Raw genomic sequence first — 16,885 nt, forward strand, 5'->3', positions numbered from 1 at the left:
GAGTTGTTATTGTATTGAATGAGTTGATGATGATGAATTGTCGATTTCAAGTCGAGCAACCATCACTATTTAGCTTCCTCTCGTCCAAACGTTATCTAACCCGGATCGCCAACCATTCAGAGTTCATACCCGCCCTGCAATCACTATCAACAACTTGAACCGCCTGCGGCTGTAATTTGCGGAAGTTCCGTATTCACGATAGGTTATCTAGAGATAGCGGAAGTCCACAGCACGGAAGTGGTGCGATATCCGCTAGCGTCGGGTAATGCACTGCACCCATTTCACTGATAGCGCCCGCGTTTGCGGTACAGTCAGTGCGGATCTGCGGATGGTTCGTGGATGGAGAATTTCTGGGGTAGTCACTGGATTGATTGTACCGATGATTAGCGGAGGTTGGCTGCTGGATACGATGTGTCAGTGTCGGACTGTCGGTGTTACCACGACGGCTATCACAAGGGGCGATATCGAAGATGGTGATTGTTCGTACAGGCTCATCAATTCATACAGTTCTACAGATAGCTAACTCATGATAAAAATGGATACGTATCCCATAACGACACGTTCAACGTCTCCCAGTCCAAGCTAAAATCACCACCATCAGGCTGCTGAAACACCCAATCCTGCATCGTATCATCCATCATCTGACCAGGCTGACCATCTGTAAATGGAAACATTGTATCTAGCATCTGCTGAGCAGACTGTGACCCTGCCGTCTCAGGCGGTGCATCCAGACTAAACAGCTTTGAGACATAGCGACTTCTTCCGCTAGATGCTTCATTTGCTCGTCGCTTGTCAATAGCGCCAGATAGATTTGTCAAAATGTCGAGATAATGTGCTGCTTGTGGACTTTGGGTTGCTAGATGTCTGAGAACATCTTTGGCGCCTTCGAAAGCGTTGGTGATGTCTGATTCAACAGGGTATTTGGCGAATATCTCAAGACCGAGTACTAGTCCTGACGCGAAGACGAGAGCTCTGGAGACGGTTAGCATGTAGATCTTTGTGAATAGCCAGCAAGCTTACTTCATAATACACATGTTTCCTTGTAATAGCCCGGCATTGAGAGCTTCGGAACATGTTTGCGATAGATACATCGCTGCATCAAGACATGCCGCAGCCAATTGAGTATGCGCTCCCTTTCCAAGACCCTTGGAAGTGAGTGCCGAGACCAAGAACGGCCTTGAAACCAGCATAACGGCAAGATAGTACAAACACGACACATAAACCTTGGCGATAGCTCCGTGTTGTTGCGTTACTGTCCCTGGACTGGGATCCGCCGAAGGTATCTTGACGGAAGCAGGAAGTTCTCGCTTCCATCGCTCAATGTCTTGCAAGAACTGCTCAACAATCGCAGTCGTGACCTTCTTCTGATCGTATAATGTATCTGTAATATCGTTGATGATGGTGGAGACTCTGTTGGACGCCATCAAATGCTCCGTAATGCTATCCCCCTTCTGCGCGACGTCATCCAATTTACTACTGCTATTCGATCGGATCTGGGCAGAAGCGGATGGTCGGCCGAGAAGCGAATTGACAAGCTTATCAAGGATACACACGCTCATCCATACCCGCAACCTAACCAATTAGCCACATCCGATTCCTATAAAAGTTCAAACTTACTTTGCCTGATCTTCCGGTCCTGGTTTCGCAGCATAAGACTCTCTGCTATGCAGACCCAGAGCGAGAGCAGCTTTTGCAGCGACTCCGAGATACATAAACGCTGCGTTTCTTCGGCACTCGCCCAACATGAAGAATGCCATGAGGAGGAATGTGCGGACCATGTCGAGGTCTGGATCTTCGAGGAAGCCGACGAATGCTTGGCTGCGAGCGCGGCGAAAATATGCTTGGCCTATTGTGCGCGCGGCGGAGAGGGACTCGCATTGAGCGCCGATTGCGATTACTAGGTCGATTGAAGCTTGTTTGAGAGGTGAGAGATTGGGAGAGGGAGAATAGCCCGTGTCGTCGTCTAGATTGAGGAGAGTCTCGAGTTCTGACGGGTCAAAGACGTGGATTAATGCTTCGGTCTGCTATCATCAGCACACACTCGAGGACTGTTGGTGTAGACATACCACTACATAATACGATCTCAAATACTGTTGTTTTTGATCCGGACTTAATCTCATCGCGCTCGTCTCGTCGTGTGTTGTAGCTGTCGGCGACTCAATCTCAAGCATGGTGTCGCTCTTCTCATTGTGAGAAAATTCCGATGGTCCAATTTGTTGGGATACCAAATTTCGCACAATCTGCAGAAACGAGATTGACGCTGCACCTCCAATATAAACTAACAAATGAGCATTTGACCAACAAATTTGACAGGCTTTCATACCTCTTTCGCCTCTCGAGTTCAGCAGCATTCGCGGTGGATTCGACGCTTCAGTCTGACTGTCCTTCTCATCATCCTGCTGCGAATGCGACGGCGACAACGGTCTATACCCCTCATCCGTCTCCATCGGCTGACTGCTCTGATGCGAACTCGCACTTATCTGTTCCGTCGTAACTGAACCTGCCGCCGCAGCCTTTGCAGCTTCAGCGCGAGCTCTTGTTCTCGAGCCCCTCGGAGCATAGGTGATGAAGCACTGCGACTCCAGGCCGCGGCGAACGCATTGTGTACAGGGCGCTGAGCCACTGCATCTCTTTTTCGTCTCGCGACACAAGTTGCAGGCTTCTGCTGCTCTTTGTCGCTGGTGCGCTGGTACTATTGGGCGAGGCATTGTGATTTGCGATTTGGAGTGGTTTGGAGATGTTTGTGACAGGGACGGGGGGCATTCCGTAGAGATAAGGGCGTTGAGAGGACGTCCCGCCGGCTTCCGATGGGGTTCCGTAGGTGATAAGCTTCACCCCCGACGACTCGGTTTAGGCTACTGATAGTGCTGTTTGCGGGGTAGAAGTGCAGTGTTTTCACTGGCTGGGGGGATGGTAGCTAACTGAAGAGCTTGACCGTGTTGAGATGGTGACAAGGGCTCGCTGGCTGAGATACCGAGAAGCGCGGTTGGGTGGGGTCATCACTCGGAGGGACCCTTCAGTCTCTTGCTGTGTCTCTTGCTCACGTTCTCTTCAGCCTTATCGGTGTCAGGCAATGGCGAGTCTGTTCCACGTGCTGGCTCCGTTTTTGCGCTTGAGGGTTCGTTTCCCTGAGACCGTTTTGGAGAAATGACATCATCTCAAGTTATCACGTACCCTGGAGTCTCACCAGCCGTACTTTTTTTGTTATTCACTACCTCATAACAGATCAGAATAAGGCTGTAAAATAGTATTTTGATAATAAAAACAATAAATTTGTTACACTTGTATTATTGACCCGCCTTTGAATCTAAACAGAAGTAGCACAAGGTATTTATAGATCTCAAGCTGGGATGTTCTTAACCAGAATATGACCTTAAGTGCGAAATAGTGGCAGCCTACTCAACTGAAAATTAAGTAAGACGCCAACTGCTCTCCTTCAAAACCGTCAACAGCACCTCGTAAGTCAAAGTGTTTCTGAGAAAGCAACTACTGCCGAAAAAATAAATGACCAGGTCAGCCTCATCAAATTCAGATGCCTCATCAATGACGTCAAGATCGAAACCTCAGTCTGACCGACTTGACATGATCTAGCCACGATATAAATGGTATCTTATCAAAACACCAAGAAAATTCTAAATATCAGTAGTTCCCACTGCAAAACAAGACCATTATCTGCTTCAATCACGACATGCGAGATAAGGCCGGGCATAAGGGCCGAATCCGGCCGATCTCAAGGGAGATCCATCTTTTCAGCATCGGCTATGCCGGCATTGAACCGGAGATAGATTGTCCTTATCGATAAAGTGGGTCACTTCTGACTCTTTCGCATTAACAAATTCATCCCTCATTAATAACATCATCACCACCAAGAACCCAACCCGAAAAATGTCAGCCACCGATGACGGCGAACTTCCCGCCGTGTTCGAATCGGCCTCAGCTTACGACACGCATTCAGACAGGGACACTGACCGGATAAAATCGCCGCGTCGTGGCCTCAAGAGGATATCGGCAGCGTGCCAGAGATGTCGCCGAAGAAAACAAAAAGTACGTGCCACCACATCTTCTCGGGTCGTCGACGACATAATGAACTGACTTTTGCTGTGACCAAAGTGTGACGGCAGACATCCCGTATGCGGGGCTTGTGCTGCTGCAAATGTGCCTTGTGTCCCCTCAGATCGTCTCGTTGTCAAGGTCGACAGGGAATGCGAGTGCGACCATCTGAGAGGCCAGGTAGAGCGCCTGAAAGACCGGGTGAATGAGCTGCAGACACAGCTAGCCATGCAATCGAGACTGCCCTCGGAGGCTCGGTCTCAGGAGAGTCATCTGCAGATAAGATCTGTCGCCGATCGCCAAGAACCCGATGGATCGGTTGGGAGCTTGGAGAGGGGATATGTTGGACGTATGCTTCTGCCAACTTTTAGGGGACTGGGACCTAATGGTGCTTCTGAGACGGGGTTTATGACGGGGCCTTGGCAATTGTGGCATGGGTTGTCAGCCAGTGAGACGCCTCCGACCGCCACGTCAAACACGTTCTCGCTTCACCGAGACGGCCTCAGCCTGATTGAAGTATTCTTCGATCGTCGATGGCCTCAGTACCCAGTCCTTCATCGCCCATCGTTTATGGAGCAGCATTACATACCATACTGCAACGGCCAAGTCAGGAGCAGACTATCAGCGTTTGAAGTGCACATGGTTCTCGCGATTGGAGCATCAGAAAAAGCACGAATCAGCTCGGACGCGCCTGTTTCTCATGAGGTCTTCTTCGAGGCAGCTGTGCGTGATCTTGACGCGGTGCTTTCAGCTGATGACCTCGACTGCATACGCTGTCTTTCCCTGCTTTGCCTGTACGGCAGCAACGAGCCGCAGTCGGTCAATTTGTGGTACACCGTTGGCATGGCGCTGAGGCTTGCAGTAGGTATCGACATGCATCGGGAGGAGAGCATGACCAATAAGACGCTGCTAGATGCCGAGATGCGAAAACGGTTATTCTGGAGCTTGTACACCATGGATCGCAGTGTCTCAATCTCTCTCGGTCGACCATTGGGCATACAAGATGCTGATATCACCATACCCCTGCCATTGATCCTCACCGATGAGCAGATTGCCGGACCTGCAGAACAAGCCATCGCGAATATCCTGCCCGACGTCAGAGACATGTCTGCATTTCGTCATATCGTCGAACTGCGTCAGATCAACGCGGGAATCTACTCTGCCCTCCACTCGGCAGGCGGCATAAACCTCGAAAGCCGAAATCTCGACGCCATACGCCAACAGCACTACACCCGTCTCAACGCGTGGCTCCTCTCCGCCCCGAGATACCTTGCGCCACTATCGATGTACCAAACGCCAGAGTGGTTTCAAATCGCCTATCACCAAGCCGTCATCAACCTCCATCGCCCATCTCATGCATCGCCAGTGAGCAGCGCAGACGCGATTCGCTTATGTGCCGATTCATCCATAAGTCTTATTAGCTGCTACAACGCTCTATACGCGAAGAACAAGATAATCTATACGTTTGTGGCGCTAGACTCACTATTCATGGCTGCTGTCACGATGCTGTACTCCATCAGAGCAAGTTCCGTGGTCCGTCTCGAACTCACAAGAGAAGTCGTCGAGGCCAATATTGAGACTTGCGTAAGACTCTTGTCCAAAATATCACACGGCAAAAAGGTCGGTGAGAGGAGTACCCAGATCATACGGAGATTGGGTAATGCAACGCTGGCAATTTTCGACAACACGTCACATGCCGAAGGCGAGATTGACACAGAGTTCATGTCATGGTTTGGAGTCAAAAGTCGGAATCCACCTCCTCGTCAAGAGTATCCTACGCCAAGCATCGACACAGCCTGGAACGATCTATTCGAGCATGGATACGACCTCAACAGTTTTCAAAATGTGCATTTGCTGCTGTAGGTCAGAGCTGTAGCTAAACCTAATTTTAAGTTGTTTCTTCTACGGTTATGGATGGGCCGATTGCCAGGGATCCCTGGGTTACATTCTGTGATTGAGTTTTGAACTCCGCTGCATCCGTCAACGACATTGACTCCTTGGGCCCAAGTTTACGAGAGCATGATAAGCAGAGTTGAGGCTTGCTAGAGTGATGATGTTTGTGTTAATTTAATCAAATTTAATCCTTGACTGAGAGTAGTTTATGTGATCATCTGTTGGCTTTGCTTGTGATCTGGTTGGTTTCGTTCTGTGATCATGCCGAGTTTATACAATGTTATTATTCATAGTCAAGAGTCAAGTAAAGTCAAGTATATAACCCCTGTATGTATATTCAACCTCAAATTAAGGTCATCGAAGTAAATACAAACATCAACACTGCCTATTAACATCTGGAGTAGCTGGCATAGGCTTTCTCCATCGCATCCCCTAACATCATATGTGCCCCAATATCCAAAAATCCAACAGGTTACTCCAAGGAGTAGGTCAATTCGCCGAGGGGTGTCACTTAGAGAATCTTGACACAGTTGAGGGCGTTGATGCTGATGATGGCGCCCTGTAACAGTTAGTGTCGGATGATGCTCTGCTTTTTCTGGGCTACTTACAGTAGCGGCTTGGGTATTGCAGCAGTAGGCCTGGTTGTTGCAGGTAGCGCCCAGAACCTGGACAGTGCAGCTGAGGATGCCGTTGCAGCAAACCTGCTGGCTCTGAGTAGAGCAGACGGGCTGGTTGTTACCATTGTTGCTACCGCCAGTGCGAGGCTCGACCTCGTAGTTGCCGGGAGCGGGAGCAGCGATGGCAGCGGCGGCCATGGCGAGGACGGAGGCGATCTTGGTGAACTGCATTTTGAATGGAGTTTGAGTTAAAAGAAGTTGGTTTTTGGGAGTGAGTGAAAGTGCTGAGGATGCTGTTGGAGATGCTGGTGAGTGTTGATGAGGGTTTTGATTCCAAGAGGGAGGATGATGGCCTCTTTATACTTGACGGTTCACACCAAAAGCGTTGACTTCCCTGATCAAAGGCCTGTCTCCCTGACTGTACGAGATTACTCCCAAGCCATAATGCTACGTGACGATATTCCGCATCACACATCTCAGCTGAGACCAGTCCATAGACTTTGAGCAGCGGAACTCGGGGCGATCACTGCACCGGTCTGTGTCTGTTAGTGGGGCTCAACTTGTCCTCCCTTTGGCTTGGTCTGTGATCTTCATCATCCACTCGGTACCTGGCCGGGACGAGGGAGAGACCCATGTTTACCCTGCTCAGATCATGTTTTGTTTCTCTTTCCTCTTTGCCACGGACTCAATTTCTGACAGGGATGGTTGCATTGTTTCAATATACTTTTTGCGTAACAGTACGACTCTAACTGCCGATGCCCGCTAAGCATTTTAGAATTGTAGGGCGAGAGTCCGCTCGTACTGTAAATTTTCAGGCCAACGGGCAGCCCCGGTATCTTGGTTAGCGCCAGCACTATGGGGATTCAGGGCATCAAAGTACAATTTCAGCTAAGAATAGGACAGAGCTGTTGCAGTGTTGATTGAACATCAAAATGAGCTCAATGGAATTTCATTGACAAAAAAACAACAAAATTACATCGTGACACTGCCTCGGCTGTCCGGACATTTGCTCCGTGACCAAGAGGTCGCATCGCCATGGATACAGGCGCGGTTCCGTGTCTCCCGCCGCAAACTGCAGTGATTTGATCCACGACGTCCAAAAGCAATACACTGCATTACTCTCCAAAGCTGGAATCTTTGGAAAATCACAGCATAAAACGTTGAGTGCAGTGGATTGCCAGTTTGAGGCACAAGGGTCTCCCAGTAGCCACGTCGTCAACGACAACTCCAAGCATACGCATCAAGCGTCCTCATTTGCTCTCCCCTCCCGGTCCTTGACTGAACTCCAAAACGGGACCGCAGCCCAATATGCAGCCACGCAGCCTTTAACCCGCAGTAAACTTGGCATAATTACTTCTTTTTTTTTTTTTTTTTTTTTTTTTTTTTTTTTTTTTTTTTCAATCATGTATAACCCGCACAAGCAATGTCCTAGACCGAGACAGCCACGACAACCACGCGTGCTTGTTCCTGGCTCAATTGTCTTAGCTGCCGTTACTGGTTCATGCAGCGATCGGCAAAAGGGCAAGTCTAGCCTCCAGAGTCTCACCACGATGAATCAATGTCTTATTGCCGATAGCCCGGTAGGGAGGGCTTAGACCACGGTTTTTATTGGACCCAATTGCCGGAAGTCTCAGCCCGGTGGCTTGACGCCGATGATCAGTGCTCCTCATGGGACGAAAATGCCCAAAGGGCAGAATTAGCTGATTGAGCGTTATCCGGAGAAGAACGCAAGGGCCAGGACGAGGGCAGAGAGCGTTACATCTGGCGTCTGACTTTGGCACAGTGCACTGGACTATTTTCTGCCTTTACTTTTTCCTGCTGAAGATCGCTCCTCAACGTGGTAAAGCGCTCTCGTAACGCTTACAGGGAGAAGAACCCCAAACTGGCTCTGTTGGTCCAGAAGAGAAAGTGGATTGTCTGCATGTGCCGCAGCAGTACCTCACTCTAGCCCCAAAAATTACAAGACATTTCTATCAAAAACGTTCACCACTGGAAGTGGCAATACTGACATGCGTTTTTTACCCCTGCCACGGGTAGCCAAGCCCGTTGGGATGTCTCAGAGGGGCAATGTTCATAAAAGGCTTGGTTTACGAAGGGGAATGGCTGAGGGAGCTGAAAACAAGAGTGAACTGCGCTTTACATACTCTGATAAGAAGTTCCGTGTTTTTACGGAGTTTTTATTACCACTCCAAATGTCCGCCAGCCTCACGATTTGTCAGTCAAGCTTGACTCGGTCTGATAGTCTGTCTGCATGCGATGTCCCTACTGCTGTAGCAGCTCTACTACTCGTTACCTGCCAAAGGGATCCAATAGGGTAACAGCACCTGTTCAGCCACTTGCTCGACCATCTGAATTCTTGGAGATCCCTACCTATACTATCACTAAATGTTTCAGCTCCTCCAAGATCTGCCATATGCAGAATGGCTTTCATCGGCGTACAGAAATCGATATCAATCTTTTGCCATAGTACAACGTCGTATTGACCGAATTGATCGTCGATCGCCACGACCTTGAGGCTTTGGCTTGTGCGACGGAGTGACAGACCAAGGCAGGCAAATTGGATCGGTGTGATGACACGGTGATACAGCAGTAGTTCTTTCCGAGGTGGAAGGCCTTATTTTCAAGCCTCAGATTAGATCAACAACCTCAAAGATGCAGAATCTTGTTTTTTGTTAGTCACCTTCCGATTTGTCGAGCTCGTGACGGTCTTGAGGACTGTACATGAATCATGATCATGCATCGTGGGCTGATACCTAGATTTTCTTGCCAAGACCATGCATTCTATTTGAGCCAGTCTTGAATCGTCAAGATTGTTATTGTAGTCGACAAGGGTGATAGCTAGCTGAACTCGTATTGCACATCTTAGAGTTACATTGGCCTGAATGCCAACATGACTGGTTACCTCGAGAGGGACCGGAGTTCGTGCCGGTCAAAACAACATCACCAGAAAGGAGGAAAGAGAGGAGAATTTCTGGTGTGCAAAACGAATCAATGAGGTACAAGGATCATGAATAAGATTAGTTAGTAGTTGATGGAGCAGTGGCAGTGGATATATGGGGACTTGGAGCTAATGCTAGGAACTTCATTACAGTAACAAAATGGTTTTGTATCTCTTCTAAGGAGAATAAAAAATGTCGTCAAAATTCTTTTAAGCTCACCATAAACAATATGAGTTTCTCGTAAGTTGTCTAGTGTTTCCGACACATAGACTAACCATCCGGGGCATTTTCGCCTCCTTGACTGTTAGCCGCCTTCAGATGTCCTTATGGCTTGACCAATTGCCGAGCTTTTTTGCTTTTTTCCAAGCGGGATTCAGCAATTATCCGCTTTCCCGGCGGGAGCTCCCGTTGCTTTGTGCACTCCACAGTCATTTCGCTGTATTGCCGCTTTGTGGATAACCAACCTTGCGCAATTCGCGGGATCCCGAAGTGGCGTGAGCCCTGCGAACGATACATGGCTGCTTGCCCTCCACCCGTCCCGTCTCATCGCACGCGCAGCTCAAACAGCAACGATCTGCTACAACAGGCCCTTCAGACACCAAGCCAAGAGTAACGTTAAACTTCAGGGTAGTGTCTAAAAGCTTGGTGACCTGGATTGTATCTGGCAGTCGGGGGAGATGGTTAAAGTCCAAAGGATTCACGCTGAACCCACCAACAGCATGGTCAAATGTAGCTAAGTGAACCTGTTTGCCATCTTTGAGAATTGGCTTTTTCATAGGATGTGGATGAGAGCACCTTGGGTAAGAAGATCGAAAAAGTCCGAGAATGGTGTCGGAGGGGTCGATAATCCGTCGATATGACTCGGATCGTAGCATTGTGAGAAGTCGGTATGAGCCTTCTCCTTTTGACATCAAGGCAGATTCAACCATGCACTTCCCATCATCCAACTGAGCGAGTTCTTCATTACTTGGCGTATAGCACTTGAATTCATTCAAGGCATCGACACTCATACAGCTCTCCAACTCAATCATCGCTTCTTCACTGTTAATCCCGCGGATTTGGCCATTGCCGAATGCTGCTGCGAACACACGATGAGACGAAAGGTCAACCGTGAGGTCTAACCATGGCGCTGCGATCACGAGGGACCCTCGTTGATATGCTACTACGGATGTAGTATCTTCTCCGAAAATGAACCGCCCGTTCCATGGTGCGATAATTTTGAGGTTGCCTCCAAGGTAGACCAGGGCGACTAGGTGAAACCACCTGTCCCACTGAATGGTGGAATGCAGAATGATTTTACTGAAAATCTGGCGTATCGTCTCTCTAATGTGCTCTTTATCTGATAAACCTGAGACGTTCGTTGCGCCAAAAGCTTCTGCTATACCATGGGTGATAAGAAGCAAAAGCTCATCGAGCGCTGATTCTCTCAGGCAGCCCCAAGAACCAGTTCCGAGGGTTCTTCCTTGCCCACAATGTCGGCACTTACATCTCTGTTGAACCGTGTCAAACAAAGACATGGCAATTGGGAAGCATTGCATTATTTCGTGGATCGACATGGATAGTCCCTCAGTTTCCTGTTCAAGGCTCGGCTGAGGCTCTTCGTAGATTGCTCTGCTATCACCGCCTTTGGCGTCGCCCCAGTTTTTGTTCAAGACAGTTGGGAAGCCAGCTAGCAGATCCTCAAGCGGTTTACAAATAAAACCATCGGCGGCGGGATTGCGAGCAAAGCCTCCATCGCCAGACTTTGAGACAATAAATATACGCGCCGTATCGCTTATGCGGAGTTCTAGCCCCAAAAGCCAACGTAGTAGCGACCTGGCAGCGATTCTGAGCTCTGCCACTTCGTTGCGAGAAAGCTGAGCACGCCTTGTGTCGGCCAGGAGACCCGTCTCGTATAACTCTTGCCTTGTGCTGGACTTTGATTCACGGTAAAAGCAGTGACTCTCGTCTATGAGCGTAGTCAGCTTTCCTTTTACAATGGTTGCCACTTTGATGTTACTGTTTTTCAAGTCTCCATCGCGATTAGGACAAGTTGAGCATCTATTGTTGATGGCGAAGATGACTCTAACAGAATCAGTCCCAGAATCTTCCTCAAGAATAACCTTTCCATTAAGAGATATCTCGAGGATGCCGTGGAAATGTGTCATGAGCCACATTACCAAGTCTCCTGGGAATAGGTCAGACGTGATAAATATGTCGCTTTGCGCTTGAGCGACTACTTTGATGATCGCCGACAATTGAGGCGCCTCTAATGGATGACTGCAAATGCCATCCAACTCACTCGGAAGAGCCGAGTTAAAGTCATGCCCAGTGTTGACAATATTCAAAGCAACACTGTCCACGAATTTGGTGACAACAGGCTTCAGCCTCATCCGATACGGATTTCGGGGATATGAAACTCCCTCTTCGTGGCCACCTTGATCCAAGGCGAAGTTGCACAGTACTTCAACGGCATACTCCATGTCATGATACATCATGCAGACTGCCACTGTCGTTACAACGTATACAAGATTGGGGTCACTCAACATCCATCGCCCAATGGATGTAGAGAGCTTCAATTTCAAACCGGCAACGCTGGAGACTTTCTGTTCTGATGATCGAACTTGGTGCTGTATATCGAGACCTCTGGCATTTGGAAAGGCTTGGGCACTCAAGGCTTCGACGCAGTACTGATATTCTTGCTTGTCTATGCGCTCGCGGCCGAGCCATTCTAGAATTTCACCGGCTGCGTCGCGAACACTGTTTTCTTTATTAAGGATGTCGAGAATAGCACGGCTAAGATCGAGGGTGCGCGTGGCAAGGTCCATTGTGACTGATGTATTGACAAAAGAATGATAGTGAGGAGATAGAAATACCAGATATAATAATATGGATTAGGCAGTAAACGTCTAGGTGAGATTTAGGCACCGTTGATTGATGTCAGCATGACGTAGGGAGGCTTAGCTGTAATTTACAATTTCAATCAACGAGCCATAAGCCTCAAAAGACACTGGATACAGAATGGACCAGGAAGTTAGGCGCTTTGGTACCAAATGCCAAGATAGCCGAGATTTGGAAATTTGACTTTAGGGACCCTATCGCATCGTCGGTGCCGGATGCAGCAATGCAACTTACAACTCGCACATTGCTACCGGATTAGGTGTCACAAGAGCTCTAATTTGTTGGCTATGTTTATGGTTGCGGACCTAGTAAATGAAGCCATATTTCGTTGCCAACCCGCGAACAGCATCTTGCGCGCTGTCATCCATCACACAAACCTTGATCTTGGATTCAGGCCAGTCGAGGTTGATGATGTGTTCATACGTATTCTCCAAGATCTCGAGGGTCTTTGAGCAGCAAGGCAGGAAGATATCAACGGTAGGTGCCGATTCCTCAGCGATCGAGTACGCATCAACTCGTTGCGTATGTGTCTTGTAGTCCCAATCCTTATCGATGAGCCCGATACCATAAGAGATGATCAAATATGTACACATGGCACAGGCAAAGACACCATACGAATACAAGAACGGCGCAGAGAGAGCAAAGAGCCACATACCGGCATTTACAGATAGGAACGAGAAAACGCTAAAAGCATACAGTAAGATCCGGTTGGTGTAAATATATAAAAGCTTTACTATCGTTATTGGGACAAGTTGGAAGTATTAAGGGCGGTCACTCTTTTAAACAATAGGTATTTCGAAACGGTTATAGATTCAGTAGAAAAAATCAGCCTTTAACTTTAGATCAGAGGCTGCAGTTCTTTTACCTTTTCCTTTATTAGAAATAGTCCCTTCTTATAGCTATTCCAAACCAACAACTTATAAGGTAGTTTCTCTTATATTAAAATTGAACCATACTCTATATAATAAGACGATTTCATTTCCTAGTCGCCGCCCAAAAGTCACGTACATAGTCTCATTATTGTAGGTGATGATCTTGGTGTGATTTTTAAAGGAAAGGTATCATTGACATGTCCCCAGATCTACCCTTTTGGGTGCCTGAAGCTATATCGCTTGTTGGCACAAGAAGATCCTTTTTGGCAAGGGGGCTTGGAGTGCCTGAAGAGGAACTACATATAGAATGCAGCTGCAACGGCTGCCAGACACGAACATAGATAAAATTAAAAGACATACCGTGCTATTAAACTACCTACCGCCTTGAAAGGGTGTTGACTATGCTTAAGATTGAGTAAGCTGCAATTTATAAATATAAAAGCTATATAAAACATATCTGTAATCTCTTACTATTCTTGCTTTAATACTGTTATAAGCTGTAGTTATTATTCTTTATAAGCACTGTTCTTCTCAAAGTAGAGCTTTTAGCTGCCTTAATTTAAGAGAAGTGTATTATTAAATGTATTTTAAGCACATTATATTAAGAGTATATACATTTAGCGGGGGCTTAGTAAACCTTAAGCCACGAAAGATTCCGCCATTACAGATACATGCAGGTGCATTTCTTGTCTCAGCTGATCTGACTTACTTTTTCACTGACTACTACTTACCCCGCTTACCAACAATACATGAGATGACAGCCATATATACAGATCTTCTGGGCGTTAGAAGAACTGCCAAAGGTCCTCCAAAGGGATACTATTACACCCGTGATAGCTTGAACAGCGTTATCAGCGAGAGCCGGGTGCAAGCTATCTTATCAGGGATCCCAAGACTGAAAGGAAACGAGCGTGATGTCTGCCGGTTCGCGAGGCTTGTGATGAACTCGGCATTCCTGATAATGGCCATCTTGATCTCAAACAGAGACGAAGGTTACATCTTGGAATTTATCTTCCGTCGGGATACTGATGAAAGAATTCCCTATACTGATTCGAGCCTCGACTATCTGCCCGAGATTGTCCGCAAGAACTTTATAGACAAACAGTGGCAGTTCAACCCAATTAACCTTCAGCGCGGCCAAGTCCATCTCGAAATCCAGGATGATGCAGTATTGCCTGTTTTATCAGAAGAAGAGGTCGGCAAAGGTGCCTTCGGAATAGTTTGGAAAACTGGCCTAGATGCTAATTGCCAAACGCTCATACAAACACATACCGCAAAGGTAGGGAGGCATGATTCACCTTTGTTTTATGCCGGCTGACAGTAACATAAAAGGAGGTTTTTATAGCTCGGAAGGAACAAGAAAGGGATATGTTCGGATCCCCAGAGAGGGCGATTCTCGACCTTGTTCAAAACCTGAAGCATCCAAACATAGTAGAGTTTCTAGGTTCTTACACCTATCGCAGATCTTTCAATCTTCTCTTTCGACTAGCTACACAGGATCTCAAAGCCTTCCTGCATCAGGAAAACTCGTCCATTATGGCGCCCCATGCTATTTACCGGAACATGTTTGGAGTAGCAGAGGCCCTCAGTCAGATCCATAACTTTTCCCTGCAGGATGATCTAGGAAACATCAGCAGAATTGGCTACCATCATGATCTGCGACCAGCTAATATTCTTGTCGACATTGACCGGAAACTCTTCATGCTTTCTGACTTTGGGTTATCTAGAATGAAGTCCGATGATGAGACTTCAAAGACCAAGCTCCATGGCGGGCAAGATGACTACCTGGGGCCCGAAGCATTCGATTACCAAGCCTGTGTAAACGGGGACGTTAGGCGATCACTGGACGTGTGGGCTTTTGGCTGTATCCTTTCAGAGATCGCGACCTTCCTAGAGGGGAAAAGTGTCAAAGACTTTCGGGAAAAGAGACGGGCTACTCACGATGGACTATTCCCGATGACAGACCATTCTTTTCATTTAAACAAAGGAATTCGGCCAGCGGTGGTAGAATGGCTATCTGTACTTACCACGGCCCCGCGCGATCCTTTGATGGTTCAATTGGTCAGCCAGATTCGAGAAATCATGGATCCTCACGCTTCCAGAAGGCCCAGAATGTCAGACGTGGCACTAGATCTCAGAAATCTGGCTCTGCATTCGAGTGTGGCGGCCGTTGACAATTGCTTCAGGGATTTAATGTCTCCGGATTCACGAGGCTTGACTGCAAAGCACCGCATTTTGCATGTCATTGAATATAAACGCTTCGAGGCTTGGTGGTCTGTGTATGCCAGCCTGCATCAGGCCGTTGGGAGGGAAATTAGTGGAGATTTGTTACGCTATGTAACAGAACTCTACGAAGCGTTAAATAGGGGTCGCGATGATGGCATGAGTCAGAGTATGGAAGGACTTCCGTATGATTGCCTACATGCTATCGACCAGCTTTGCAAACCTCTGCCGAAAACCTCGTCCGATGAATGCCAGGCAAGATGGATCCAGAATGTTTGCGAGATAGAAGATCTCGATACACTTCAACAGATTCGTGCCATGGCCATGCCGGTGCGGTATCGGTGGGTGGGAGTCGGCGCAGCCATGAGGCACATGTCCATGGCAATATCCGCTTCTATTCAGTATGGGCAAAAGAGCCGTTACATGGATGCTGGACTTATTGAGGTTGGCGAGTCTGATTCTCAGCTGGTTCATGAATCAAAAACAATAGGATACTTGACTCGCGACGGCCTTACTGAGACTGTCCTGATTGAGTGGAAAACATACGACGCGTCTTGGAAGGGCCATGAGATGAGGCTTGGCAAGATTATGGATGATTTAGTCAATCTGTTAGACCCAGATGTTACCCCACGACTGGGAACCGCGCAGCATCGAATCCCTAACTGCCTTGGCTACTTTCACCAGCCTCATAACTACCGTTTTGGGTTCATCTACACAATCGAAGCTCAGAGGATGAGACATGACCATCGCTTGGTCTCTCTGAATAGCTTCTTGCAAGTGATGACCGAACAGAACAATGGCGACTATGAACAGACAGATCTTGGCGATTATTTCCTACTTGCTAAAGAACTGACGGTATGTTTATTCGCGGTCCATCAGGCCGGGTGGCTACACAAGAACCTCTCATCTCATCACATGCTGTTCTTCTGCCCAGACATAGCTTCTGCCAGCCGCCACATCAAGTTTGCATTTCTCACCGGATTCAATGACAGCCGTCCTGAAGCGACAAGCTTCACACTTGGCCCAAAGGCAGAGCACAGGCTGTTTCAACATCCGGACTACTTGCCTGGTGTTCCTTTCCGGCGAACGTTTGACTACTACGGCCTAGGAATTGTGCTGCTGGAATTAGGCCTGGGCGTGAGAGTTTACGATATGAAGGAGTCTTGCCCAGATATAGCTGTAGGTCATGGTTTCCATGTGAAGTTGCTTGAGTCCTATGTACCACAGCTGGGTCCACTGATGGGGGCAAGATACAGAGATGCCGTGAGATTTTGCCTGGACGCAGAGAGAATTATTTCTGAAGACAGAGGGCGATTTGGACCCGTCGATGAAAGAGACATTCAGAGGATGTTTCAAGAGAATGTAGTGGAATTGCTGGCTGGTTGTGAGGCTTAAGGGTAATGAATATTCA

At 47.9% G+C, this 16,885-nt stretch overlaps 5 protein-coding genes across 5 annotated transcripts; 2 read left to right on the top strand and 3 right to left on the bottom strand.

Annotated features, from left to right (window-relative positions):
* Nucleotides 1–524: 524 nt before the first annotated feature.
* Nucleotides 525–2,171, bottom strand: J7337_009188 (uncharacterized protein; the record flags this gene model as incomplete). The annotated part of the gene is made up of 4 exons (XM_044826789.1): nt 525–972; nt 1,021–1,572; nt 1,618–2,021; nt 2,067–2,171. 4 exons carry the CDS (start codon nt 2,169–2,171, stop codon nt 525–527), a joined length of 1,509 nt encoding a protein of 502 aa, XP_044677383.1.
* Nucleotides 2,172–4,278: 2,107 nt separating this feature from the next.
* J7337_009189 (uncharacterized protein) lies at nt 4,279–5,913 on the top strand (the record flags this gene model as incomplete). Its single annotated transcript, XM_044826790.1, has 1 exon — nt 4,279–5,913. One exon carries the CDS (start codon nt 4,279–4,281, stop codon nt 5,911–5,913), a length of 1,635 nt encoding a protein of 544 aa, XP_044677384.1.
* Nucleotides 5,914–6,454: 541 nt separating this feature from the next.
* On the bottom strand, nt 6,455–6,791 carry J7337_009190 (uncharacterized protein; the record flags this gene model as incomplete). The annotated part of the gene is made up of 2 exons (XM_044826791.1): nt 6,455–6,502; nt 6,552–6,791. The coding sequence occupies 2 exons, from the start codon at nt 6,789–6,791 to the stop codon at nt 6,455–6,457; spliced, it is 288 nt and encodes a 95-aa protein (XP_044677385.1).
* A 3,136-nt stretch (nt 6,792–9,927) lies between these two features.
* On the bottom strand, nt 9,928–12,306 carry J7337_009191 (uncharacterized protein; the record flags this gene model as incomplete). Its single annotated transcript, XM_044826792.1, has 1 exon — nt 9,928–12,306. The coding sequence occupies one exon, from the start codon at nt 12,304–12,306 to the stop codon at nt 9,928–9,930; it is 2,379 nt and encodes a 792-aa protein (XP_044677386.1).
* A 1,906-nt stretch (nt 12,307–14,212) lies between these two features.
* On the top strand, nt 14,213–16,414 carry J7337_009192 (uncharacterized protein; the record flags this gene model as incomplete). The annotated part of the gene is made up of 3 exons (XM_044826793.1): nt 14,213–14,456; nt 14,597–16,329; nt 16,409–16,414. The coding sequence occupies 3 exons, from the start codon at nt 14,213–14,215 to the stop codon at nt 16,412–16,414; spliced, it is 1,983 nt and encodes a 660-aa protein (XP_044677387.1).
* Nucleotides 16,415–16,885: the final 471 nt, after the last annotated feature.

This window comes from Fusarium musae, chromosome 7 (assembly GCF_019915245.1).
Source record: "Fusarium musae strain F31 chromosome 7, whole genome shotgun sequence".
Taxonomy (NCBI): Eukaryota; Fungi; Ascomycota; class Sordariomycetes; order Hypocreales; family Nectriaceae; genus Fusarium; species Fusarium musae.